The 13213-nt window shown below is 42.3% G+C and overlaps 1 protein-coding gene across 1 annotated transcript in view; it reads right to left on the bottom strand.

The window, feature by feature from the left end:
* The window catches only part of LOC139340203 (obg-like ATPase 1), a 46272-nt gene that overhangs the window by 8110 nt on the left and 24949 nt on the right, over positions 1-13213 (bottom strand). Inside the window, exons 6-9 of the mRNA XM_070975923.1 lie at positions 12163-12243; positions 11700-11797; positions 997-1137; positions 352-448 (exon numbers count right to left, since the gene is read on the bottom strand). Of these exons, the coding sequence (XP_070832024.1) occupies positions 352-448; positions 997-1137; positions 11700-11797; positions 12163-12243 (417 nt within the window). The remainder of the gene's footprint in view (positions 1-351; positions 449-996; positions 1138-11699; positions 11798-12162; positions 12244-13213) is intronic.

Below are 13213 nucleotides of genomic sequence, written 5' to 3'. Positions count from 1 at the left end.
GGCAGGCACAATGCACAGGCTCCTTATCTCCAGCGGCAGGAGGAGGGCAGGCAGATCTGCACAGGATGGAAACATTCTCATGGACGTAATGGGCAAAATCAATTGTTGCCCTCCTCAATCAATGTAGCCCCCACTTTCACTGTTCAGCAGCTCACCAGTAATTGAAGTTATCCTTGGCCTGTAATGACTGGCTAAAGCACAACCATGACAAAGTTGAAAGTGTGTGATATCAGTGAGGGTGCCAGCAGGGTGGAACGTGGGACACTGTGTGTATTCGTTTGTGTGTGTGTATGTGTCTGGTACACACCCTCACGCTCACATGTATGTGCACTGCAGGAGGCTGGCTCTTACCCGAATGGTCCAGGCGCGGACCTCATCTGGTCCAGCAGTGAAGAAGTACTCCAGCTGCAGGGCTGCGTAGCCGGCCTTGATGATCTTGCTCAGGGCACTGGCGGAGAGAAATTTCAGTTTGAATCGAGGGGTCTGAACTGCTGAGTGTTATTTATTGCCACTGGTGCCCAGACAAAGTTCACTTCAGTGGCAAGGCCCCATTTATTCCAATATAAACTCATTAAGTGAATAAGATGGGTCACTTCGTTTCACAGAAGACATTCAACTCTCCAATGGTTTCGTTGATTAATTACAAAGCTTGTAGACTCATTTAGCATTTTTAAGAATTCAACCCGATGCCTCATTCTGCACCAAGAGGAAAAAAAAATATCTGCTGTCACAATTTTTCTCTCCATAGAGGTTTTCACATGAGAACAATAAACCCAAAATGCCCAAGTTATAATTATACCTACAGATGACAGATGACAGTTAAAAACTTAATTTAGAGGAAAACCCTTTGACTGAGTTGTTCAGTAAGAAGAGGGATCCTTTGCTTTATAATGGTAATTACTCTGCCATTTATTATTCTATCAGCACATGCAATTAAAGGAGTGCATGGAGGACACAGCTGATAATAAAGTGTGGGGAGACTGAATGCTAATTAACCTCTGCGTCTTGTGCTCTGTGCAGTACTTCTGCCTCTCCTCTTCACTCTTGTCCTGTATCTGGTTCTCCAGGCTGCCGCTGAAGGGGATGACCAAGGCCCCGGGGTCATGACTGTCCACCCACTCCTTGATTTTCACCAACCTGGCAAAATCAGCAGCCACAAAACTAGTTGAAGGATGTGATTAACATGAGAGCATTTGTAATCCGCTGGTGCATGCATATTCATGACAGCAGCTGAGTGAACATATGAGTGTTTGCAGGAGACTGCACTCCAAAGGTGGCCATTTCTTTCACAGAGTTTGACTTTGTTTCCATTAACAGTTTGCAACTAAAAAATTGACTTGACATGCCCTCATAGGACAGATTCACAAAGATTTAAAAAGCAACAGTAGCAGCAGTTTACCACACTCTAAAAGACTTATTCACAACAGATTTAAAATCAGACTGAAGTAAAAGTACAGATGTATTACATACTCCAAGTATATATCAAATATACTTGCAGACCTTTTTACTGTATATATTCATATTATGGGGTCATTATTAGTGGTGTAAGTAGCAGTTTAATCTGCAAATCCCCAATCTTTTCAATCCATTTCTGACTGTAATTGAGTCTTAAAATCCTTATTTTCTTGAGAAGTGAAAAGAAATTGTTTGTGCACAAAAAATATTTCAACATGTTTTTAATTTATATCAACTTTGTTTTTAAATTATTGAAAAGTGCTTGTACTTCGAAACAAGAAATGATAAGGCAGATGGCTGCACTGGAAATATGAGATGTGATTTTAGATCTAAAGGACTTAATTACAGATTAAAATGACTTGGAAGAAGACAAGACATTGTGTTTAAGAAGCTGATCCTATATTCTGTATGAAACATAACCTGCAAAGTAAATAGTAACTGCAGCTGTAAAATAAATGAAGTGCGAGTAAAGAGTACACTGTTTTCCTCTGAAAATGTTTTTTGCTTAATTTCCACAATAACAGAGAGATAGAGCTGCAACTAAACATGTACCATAAAGCCAGGAAGGAGCAGAAAAACTAACTCAAGTGCTTCCTCATGAATGTCTTTGTCATTCTTGGCTGACCTGAGTTTTTGTTTTCTCTTTTTGTCTTCCAGTCCAGCAGGACACCTGACATTGCAGGACAAAGATATCCTCACACTTAATGGTAACTCTCAGTCAGAACAATATAAGGGGGTTAGGGCAATTATGAGATTAGCCCCACATGCTCTCAGGCTGGGATTGGACAGGTCTCAAAGAACAGCATCACACAAATCCATTTTCACACGGCGGCCCTGACAGAGCTCCTAGGCTGGATTGATTCTGAGGGGTCCCCGTCATTATCTGTAATCCTAGTTTCCTGTTTAAAGCCCATAAGAATCAAAGACTGGGAGGGACCCGACAACCTCAATACCACATCTATTCCAATAACAATGTCACCGCTTTATCACCTACAGCAGCATATCACTGCTCCAACCCAATGATTATCAATATACAATATATGACAGGGTAACGGGCTCAGGAAGAGCACAGTTTGGCTTTGATTGGATGTTTTTCCCAACAAGCTAATATAACACTTCAGGGTAAATTTGAAATGCATCATATGCCAGTTTGTCTGTCTGTTCAGATGCACATCTATTAAGAGCCGTAACCTAATATTTCCCTTTTCTGTCCACACTATGGATGCGCAGCTGACGTTTGACTGCCACCGCAATAAGGTAGTCGCAATGTCTCACCAATAAAGGACAGAAAAATAAACACATTTAGTCAAAGCCAAAAAAGCTGAAAACACAGGAGATGGCGGGTGCTCCAAGAGGGGAAAAAATCCAATCTGAGATAATAACAGCTGTAGTTTCTCACTTTTAGCAGCACAGCTGTCTATTTGGTGGCACATTATTTGCATTCCTCAGGTATTGCGTACTCTACAGGCGGCTGAATAATGATTCACAAATCACTCTCTCCACACCAGTCAAGGGCTGTGATCCTTTGAATAGACCATTGTACCTGAGACTGTAATTGGTGAAGACTTGACAGAGCTGAGCCAAGCCAGCCAAGTAACAAAGAGGCTCTTGGTAGAAGGCTGAGGGATGATTTTAATAATGTGAAGCCGAGACGGAGAACGTGAGCTGCAAATGAGCGCGGGGGTCTCTGGGTCCTTGCACTGAGTGACACAGGACCAGACAAACACCTTGCCACAGGAACATGAAACACCCCCTTCCCACAACTCCAGAAACAAAGCACTGTCAATTAAGAGCTTTGATGCTCCGTCAACATGACTCCCAAAACCAATTCTGTCAACTTCACCGCTGTCTACCCATGCCTCTTTGCAATTTGTATTTATGTCCGTTCCAATTATTTGTGTGAAATTTTACATGGATGTGTAAATTGGGGGAAAATATTTATGTAAAACATGCTGCAGATTTTTTTTTTTTTTTTTTGGAGGGGGGCTTTATTCAAATCTTTCAGTCATTCGTGAAATTATTTGTAGGTATTTGCGGAAATATAAAGTGTTAATAAGAATCTTGTTTTCTGTACATCAAGGACTGTTTACAAGTCGGCACAGCATCCATATCTTCTCTCTTTCTGTGACATAGGAAACTGGCTTATTTTTTCAATGCAGGGCTTTTCAGCTGATGGCTAAACTGTGTATCATCCACATCTTTTAAGAGAAAACTAAAAATATTCGATGTGGATTTGTGAACTTCTGTTATAGAAATGACAGATAAAATATTTGTTCCTGCCCTCGTCCTGGTGAAGATCCTGTTTTAAAAGGTTGTACAAGTCTAAGTTTACACACACATACACACGCACACAAATCCAGTGAGAAAGATTGCGTGTGTGTGTGTGTGTGTGTGTGTGTGTGTGTGTGTGTGTGTCTTGTCAGTCTCCCATTATGTCCCAGCACTGAGTGCCATCTCTCACTGCTCGGTTAATAGAAAGATTCAGCACTTTCTGGTCTTGATATCCCTCTCTGAACAAATGATGCCTGAAATTTTTATTCTTTTTATAATGGAATTCCAATGGCCTTTGCTGCAAATCAAGTGGAAATTTTTGCATATCAAGTGGGAAAAATTAAATGTTAACCACGTTTTAATGTGATTAAGGGTGACAGGGACATTATTTCTGCTAATCATTCACCAGCTTGAAGGCTCAAACAAAGCTAAGGACCAAGCCATGTTTGTGCTTTCCCTGCTGCTCTCAGATCAAGGAGGAAGGTGTCTTATGCATGCACTTATCAAACTTTAAAAATCTAAAATATGATATGATTTTTTTTGTTTTGTTTTTTTGTTCATGCTAACTGATAAGAACAAGGCATTAAGAATCAGCTCCTGTTTATCTCAAATCTTGAGAAAGGCGTCGTGTTATTTGCTCTTAGCTTTAGATTTGATGCCTGTTGTATTTATAATACATCTGATTTAAAGCACAATATATTGTGAAATCACAAAAACAATTGGAGCTTCCATAACAGCCTGGCTCTGAAAGGAGATGTCCCACAGGGGCCACCCTCTGGGGCTAGTCTATTTGTCTTTTTGTGTGGGAATCCTGGGGGGGGGGGGATAATTCCTGTGTTTCCGCATGCCTGGGGCTTCCCTGGGCTTTGTCAGAGCTTTGATCTGCTTAAATGGCTCAGGAGGGGAAAACAATGGGAGTTTCTAAAGTACAGAGGCAGCTACCTGAGACAATGACCTGGGCCTGTGTCTGACATACATTCATACAGGTTGGCTTTATTAGGAGTGCTTAGCCAGTTAAGCCTCTAAAAGGCGGGCCATCACCTTCAGTTTGAGTGCTCCTTTCAAATGCAATTGAATGCTGACAGACCTGAAGAGTAATCCACTACCTGCATCCACCACAGCTTCATCACTGACACACCCACAGGTGGAGGGCCCAGCACCTGAACCTGGGTATAGCCAGCCATCTGTGCTACCGGCTTGCATGCTAGGCACAGACTCATCAAGTAATAAACCCGGGGTCCCCTCTCTGTTTTGCCGGTCCCAGGTTGCAGGGACGAGCATCTTAAGGGGTTGGGATGCTGGGGCGCACAGCGTATTCTAACCCCCTCCTCTTCCCTTCCTCTATGAAGGGAGACAGAAATGAGAGGTATGAGCTCATGGTGGCTTTTTGAGGCTGGGAAGTCGGGGGCTCTGTGGGAAGCTTTTCATCCTCCCAGTGGTGAGCTCCTGAGCGACTAGAGTGCAGACGTTCTGTGCTCCCTGTGGCCATGGCTGGATGGAAAGGCATTACACATCAGTCTCTGAGAAGGAAGGAGATCTGATACACACACGCACACACGTGCACACACACAGACACACACAGTATCTCGAATATTGTCAACTTCTTTCAGCCTTCAAAGCAATCATGTGCTGGAAGAAACAGAAGCCAGTGCAGGCACAATGGGAGCAGCTTTAATTAAGAGCATCATCTCACATCATGCCTCGAGGGTGTGCTGGTAACAAGCTTTTTTCGAACAACTTTCTTTTTCCTGATAGCTGCACCCATTAAATTTCTAAAGACAAATCTTTAGACTTTAAATGGTTACACACGATAGCTAAAACCCTAACAAACCATCATCCCCAGTTCTGGCTTTATAATGGTCATTGAGGGCATGTTATCAACATGTCCTTGTTTAAGGCTATTTGTGAGAGAGGCAAGCATCAGAAATTCAAACAGTAACCCAGAGGAGTACATTCTACATCACCCAAAATAATTCTCTATATGGGGTATCCATGCTGTCATTCATGGCAGTTGACTGGGCGAGAGAAAATAAGGGGGCTGGGGGTAGAGTGGGGGGAGTCATCAAGATGTGACAATTGTGACAAGAGCAGGCAAAGTGTAGCGCCGAAGAACACCACACGGATTTCTCCATCTCTTCTTTTTTTTCAGGATGACAGCTTAATGTCTACCACATGCAATATTTATTCTCATCGTGTGTCAGACTGTCTAGCTGTCCTAGGGAGTACAAAGAATGCCACTTATTAGAATAAAAGCAGAAGGAAGGTAATCAAGGACATATGTAACATCAGCCAATCATGCCCGCTTCCAATCCGGCATCTCTTCTTTTTTTCTTTCTTTCTCTCCCATTCATAACAGTTCAACAATAATCCTGATAATAAGCGTCCAGGAGCTGTATGTGGCAACACTAAATTCATTTATTTGTCTCATTAGAGCTGCAGAGGCTGCGGGCTACTCTCTGTGGCATGTGCGTTCAGTCTTAACCTTATCACCAACATAATAAAAAGCGCAGCTCAACAAAGCCAAAGCTATCAAAATGTATCATTAGAGAGACTTGAAACTCGCAGACATTTCTTTTTTATGTCTGCACTGCCAAACTACAGGCTTTACAGGGGAACAATTCCCAGGGTGCCTTCAGAAGAAAGCAAGCATGTTGTGCTGCCACAGAGGTGTCTACATACATTATGAACCGCAGGAGACTCACTCAGCATTAGCGTCCCTGAGTTTGGGCCTGATAAATGAGGGAGAAGTGACAATCTGTATTGGGTTTTGGAGAGCAAAACTGATTTTTCGCTGGGTCATTAAAGAACAAACAGGAAGAGGAAAAAGTCTCCGTTAGTCTCAAGTTTAGGGTCCGTCTCATTAGTTACAACAACGATGCTGTGTCCTCACCACCAGGACACAACAAAGACAACAGGGTGACATGTGACATGTCCTTTCATTACCTGGACTAGGGACAGTCAATAACCAGGCTAACTGGAACGACAGGACTTTATTAGCACCATCTGTTTCAGTTTTACTATACAGCCTCTCCTGTTGTTTTCTCTCATTGAAAGCTAGCTGAAGGCATCCATTAGGACTGACTGTGGGCAGTAGGGTACACATCTTACCATGGGAAAGTGTTTCTCAGGATCCCACACTGCACAAGGAGAGAGTGGACGACTGTGCACAAAATAAAAAGGGGCAAGTGATCGTATATCTTCCTCATGGCTTTGAAAAGTGAACTCTTAACTCCCCAGATAGTAGTTCCTAAAACTTGGATGGAGCCAGTGGTTTTGCACTCAATAAAGTTTCAGTTGTGTTTATGGGAATTATGGTTTGGAGTAGCTGAAGTGGGCTGCAGTGACTGTTTTCATGGAGTGGCTTTCAGTGAATCATAATAGCCCCCCCCTCCCCGTCTCAGTTTTTCCTCTGTCTCTAAATCTCGACGGGTACTCAGAGATGGCTGGCCGTTTGTCAAAAGGATCACAGCAAAAGAATATGCACGTTTAACTTATTAGTAGGCTTCTTCAAAACCCAAAAATGCATAGAACAAAATACAAGTCAACCGATGAAGGCGCTATTTGCCATACGATCTGTTTAGAGGAGGCTTGAGGAAAATAGGTACAAGCTCCAAAGACAGAGGGTCCACAAATGACATGCTGTAGCTCCTGTCAGGGCTTCCTTCACTTTAATTGTCAAAGCTCCTCCTGCAGGCCAACAAGAGTATCAGTCACAGCAAAGACATTTTCTTGCCTCTCTGCTCTTTCTTTAACTGTGGTGGGATTTCTTTTAACTTTTAACAACAAAGCTGCTAGCATCTTATATTTTCACTCCGTTAGCCTCTACTAGGAGGCATTATTTCATTCTGACTGTCAAAAAATACTATGAAAAGACCAAACCAGCAATGTCTTAGTTTCTCAACACTTGCTGTGGCACTCAGCTCTGAGCCTGCTGAAGATATAAATCTTTGAAAACAGGTGACAAACATCTAGTTTAATTTTTTTTTTTTTATTTGGCACTGTAGTTTTTAGCAAACATTACTCGAGCAGGGGTAAACTATGCATTTAATGGGGACTAATTTCATCTTTCCAGCTGCAGATTGATACACTTTCTCTGCTGGTGAGTATTTACAGCAGCTGGACGGTGTATGTGGGAGTGACTCAAAATAAGCTACAATGCCCATGTCATTGTAATAAAGAAACATGTGAGGCTCGTGTGTTTTTAATAATTCTTGGATAACAGTGCTGCTTTATGGTACACAGGCCTAAGACATATCAGGCTTTGGCAACACATTTTTATTGGTCTTTTCATTAGATTTGCTGACAATAAGAAAAATACAGAATATCTCCAACTGTATCTATTCACCAAAAATGAGTAAAGTAGATAGAGATTGGAGAATCTGTGTCTTGCTTCATGACACAAGGCCTTTTAGTGAGATCAAACCAGAAAAGGACTTGTTGAACATGATTCTTCTGAAGCGCTGAGACACACAAAAGCTGTCTTTTTAACATCATAGTTATCAGAAAAGGCTGATGAGAGTACAAGCACGGCATACGATGTTATATGGACGGGATTAATCATGAAATTATCAATCTGTGACTTTGTGGCAGGAAAAAAGCAGATTATAAAGGTCAACTGGAAAAGCTGCCGTGCTGTGTAACTATTTCAGCTGAGGTTTCCTGACACAAAGTCGAATGTAATGTGATACACATTAGAGGCAAATAATGTTCAACAAGATCAAGTATTAAATAAGTTTGAATAAGTTTGAACTTCTATACAGACTAAAGAGAGAAGTATACATGCCCATACTTAAAAACACACACACATACACTTGCATCCAGGCAGCCAGACAAAAACACACACGCATATATACACACAGTTAATAAAAGCTCCGAGCGATGGTACCCTGCAGTTCTTACACTCACCAGGAAAACCCACATTGCAGAGGCACTCACAGACAGGTCACGCTTGCTAGTTTCTGTAAAGGTCAACTCATCTACTTAAGAGGCACCAATTTACTTTAATGCACATTGTCCAAAAGAAGAAGGAAAGAAAAAACAGAAAAAAAATGACGAGAAAGAAAGAAAAAAAAAACACCACAGCAAATCTGGAGTATTCTCAACTGTGTCTTTTAGCATTACAAAATGTGAATGCTCTTAGTTCTCTGAGGAGGATTAAATAAATACCTGATACCAAACCTATTAAAAGAAATAAAGACTGATAAAGATGGCGAGGCCACAGGCCTGTAAAATAAACAATAACTTAACTGACAAGTGAAAACACGCTAACACTGGGCAGGCTACAGCCCCCACATCATCAACAGTGCTCTAATGACCCTCTCTAACACACAAACTACGGTGAAAAAGTCTTCCAGGCAGCTCAGTGACGCCGGGGAAAGAGGAGAAACCCTCTTGATAGACTCTTGTAGATGCCATTCCCTATCACGCAATGCCTCTCAGTCATAAACACATGACAAATGCGGCCTTAATCATTTTTTACGAGCGGGGATGTGCAGGGGGCAGTGCATGGTTAGAGGGGAGAGGGGAGCGGTGAGCAGCAGGCGGCCCCCTCTGCACAGAGGAGAGGGCTGTGTGGTAAAGTCTCCTCTGGAACATCACTCGGCCAGCGATCCTTTGATCTCCGCACCGCAATTACGCCAGCATCCAAATGAGCATGGAGTCGCCTCTGAAACAGACTTCAAACATGCACATGTACGCATTCTCATACACGTACACATACACTGTATAGGATTGGAGCCATGTGCTCCTCTCAACAGTAAATGATGTACTGTCTCCAGCAGAGAACCTGGGGATGAAAGGAGGCCTTGCTCCTCGTCTGATCCCTCCATTAATGATGGCTTGCTAACGCTAATACTGTGTATTCTTGTCTAAACAAGGGCAGCTTGGTATGTGGTTCCCATACTCCAAACACGATGATCTTGGTTAACAATGGACTTGAAGGCTCAAAAAGTCTGATGAAACTATTTGCTGCTGCATTTGTCTATACAACACGCAGCTGAGTGTCTATAATAACGAACTCAATTAACTTACATACATTAAACTCATAAAATAATGTTTCGTGGAGCATGTGGCTGAAACTAATAACATTAACCTAAAGCCCCGGTGGAAGCAAGTTCTGCACAAACCAGCTAAAATATAAAACAGGGCTTGACAAAACCCAGGCAAGTGAACCTGTGCAATGGCCTGAATGGGTGTCCTGAGAGACACAGATAAGATTGGCTTATTTGCCTCATTCTAGGATTCGCCTGCTTTCCCTCCACACATTAAAGCTGAGATTGCAATTTGTCTAGCTGTTTGCTTTGAATAGTCCTTAACCATATCATCATCTCAACTGTGCTGCTGGAAAAACACAGGGGCATGGCGACAGCCAAATGGCAGTCTGGCGTCTCTGCTGCAGACTAGCTGCCATTAGGGCTGAGAGCAGCATTTATTGTACAATTAGGGCCGGCTAGATCTACCTGTAATCATCTCCATACAGGTGTGAGCTCCTCTCTGGACAAGGGAAGTGACTCATCACCTGTCAAACATCCACACTTTGATGTCGGCATTGTTCATCGCAGAGCCCCTCAGGACACCTGAGCACTACTGTTTGCCTGTTTAAAACGCTCAAGGATTTATTGCATTTCACACAGTTAAAAGACACACACACACATACACACAGACACACACACACACACACACACACACACACACACACACACACACACACACACACACACACACACACACACACACACACACACACACACAGCTTGAAAAAACCCTCTCTTCCTACTGATGACGGATGTTCCCCATGCCATGAATCATTTGATTTACGAGTCCTCTTCCTCCTCCCTCCGTCTGACAGTCATACTTTCGTGTCAAGAACATTTTAAAAAACAGTCATAGGTAAACAACTTCCCTTGTAATACAATGCTGCCAAGTAAAGCACTAAAACAAATTTTGTAAGAACTGACACCACAAACCTAGAGGGCAATTGGAAAAGTGCGATAACAATCCACAAGTTGGTGTCATTGACAAAACGGCTGTAGGGTGGAAAAGTAGCCCTTTCAGATATAATGGATGTCTAACACCATCCTTCTGGACCTGCTCTCACTTTGGCCAGATTAATATAAAAAGTGTTTTTTGACATGGCAGAGCATCGTAGAGCTGGAAACAAAGCGAAGAAGTATATTTACTGCATTAAAGGTCCTCCTCAGTCACTTCACATTATGAATAGCGTTGCACCTGCAAAGAGCACAAATCCCTGTATATTAGCATTAAAAAGCCAAACATGAGTGAATTTTTCCTTAATGCATTGTATGCCAGGAGCGCCTCAGCTGTCACTGAGATCTGTGGGAATTTCATGGCTATAAAGTGAAGCTTGTAAAGCAGCAACATGTGAGGACAAAACCAAATATTTGGAGCAAAACAATTTCAGATATTGTAATATTTAAAGAGTTTTTTCCTTATGATTTATTGGCTCTCTCCACATGGTATTAATCACATGTTTGGCTTTGATTGTACATATGTTTGGGTTTTTTTTTTGGAATTTAAAGCCTTCGCTCTCTTTGATATCATATGGAAATGACACATTTCAGTGGAAAATGGGGACCATATGCTAGTATGTGCTTAATAAAGTGCAGAGTCTGGAGGCTGGTTGGGGTTAGCAGAACTGGATGTTGTGTTAGAGCTTACTTAGTGCCACCTCCAGGCAGATCCTCTCACAAAGATATGACCGTTTCTGTCAGCAGGAGACCACAGTCAGTAGATTAGTGAGGCTAAGTTTCTCACACAAACATGCACACACACACTTCTCACACTCTGGCACATGCATATGCAGACACATACATGCAGACTTTCCATCGCTGAAATGCAGATTCAATCAAAGTTAGTAGAAATCAATGCACCTCTGAACATAAGTATAAGGAAAGCTTTTGTTGATGATTAATGAGTGCAATGAGACGGCGGCTGCCTTTCTTCAAAGCACTTACCATTTGTTCTTTCTCCTGATGTAGTCTTTCTCAGAGAGGTTAACGAGGTAAATCATTGGTTTGGATGTCAAAAACAAGTATTTGTTCAACACTTCGATCTGTGACAAAGATACACAAGGCAAGTAGTATGAATCCAAACTTTGCAAAGTAGGCTTTGAGGACAGCACAGACAGAGATAAGTGGAGCCAAATCAAATTAGGGTCTGGTGTACAGGCACTGTGGGGCGCGACTATAAAGCCTCTAAATCAAAATCTGCACGGCCAGATGTCATTAGCTTGTACAAAAGTAATGTCAAAATACAACCAACAAAAGGCTGTGCATAATATTAACTTTGCACAAAAGACGTGTTGCTCAAGAAAAAAAAAAAAAAGAGGAGGAAAGAGCAGTTATACTTTTAGGTCAGATGAAAAGATTAGCAAGATAAATTCCATTAATAACTGTGACTGTAACATCAAAGGCTTACCTCCTTGTCGTTCCAATCGTGATAGTAGCGGACATGTTTCTTTTCATCCAATACCCAGCTCTTGATTTTGCACATAACGTCCTGTTTGGGGTTAAAAGAGAATGAACAAGAAGCCATTAAAGGAGATGAAAAAGAATATAAACCCAGCAGGGTATGGGGTAATTATTTCCTAAATGCATGGCATCCTGATGCCAAAATGAACAATGGCTGTGCTCGCATTCAAGCAGGAGTGGCCTGGCTTTGACAGGGATGGCATGCACAAGACCCCCTTCCCTCCTTTAAATCATGACAAAATGCCTTCTGGGGTGTCTCGCTTAGAGCCGCAGTTTTGAACATCAATATTCCATCGGGACCGCTTAATGAAAAGGATAGATAGAGGAGATGAAATTGGAAAGAGCAGGGAACTAATTGGAAGTTGGTTAGTTAGGTGTAAATTATTGGTCCTTCCTCAGGCACTTTGCAGAATGCAGTCATACTGAATAAGCACTAGTGAGGTACAGAACTAATTATTCACTGTTTCTTCTGGAGAAAATATTGAGCATTTCCAGCTATGTATGCCACATTCATTACTGAGGTACTTGTGGGTTGAGACCACAGGCAAGACTGGGTCTTGACAGGATCTGGAAGCGGAAAAGGGTGGGAAAATGGGAGGGAGGTAGTTATAAAATTTGTAATAAAGAAATTGAGCCTATTATTGTTGATCCAGCCCCACAGAAATTAGCGGAACACATTCTTTTTGTTCCTGTCAACTTGACCTCCCCCTTCATATAAAAACTCCTCCACCCCCTGCAACACTCCCCCTACCTCCTTTTCCCTCCCCAAACCCTTGCAGCACTTCACAATCATACTCCCTTTTGAAAGAACTGAGGAAAAAATCCTGCCAGAGCCTCAATTACACAATGGCAGAAAAAGCTCCACACACTGACCCCCAGCCAGCTGCATTCACTCTCTGCACATCTCTCTCCACAGGAATTCTAAAGGCCTTTTAGTCAGGCAGCCAGAGTGCAGCCAGCGGGAGAGAGCGCAGGAAGAGCTGCATACACTCCGCCCG

This window comes from Chaetodon trifascialis, chromosome 12, assembly GCF_039877785.1.
Source record: "Chaetodon trifascialis isolate fChaTrf1 chromosome 12, fChaTrf1.hap1, whole genome shotgun sequence".
NCBI lineage: Eukaryota > Metazoa > Chordata > Actinopteri > Chaetodontiformes > Chaetodontidae > Chaetodon > Chaetodon trifascialis.
The sequence above is the reverse complement of the archived record's forward strand: the minus strand, read 5'-3'. Positions and strand labels throughout refer to the sequence as shown.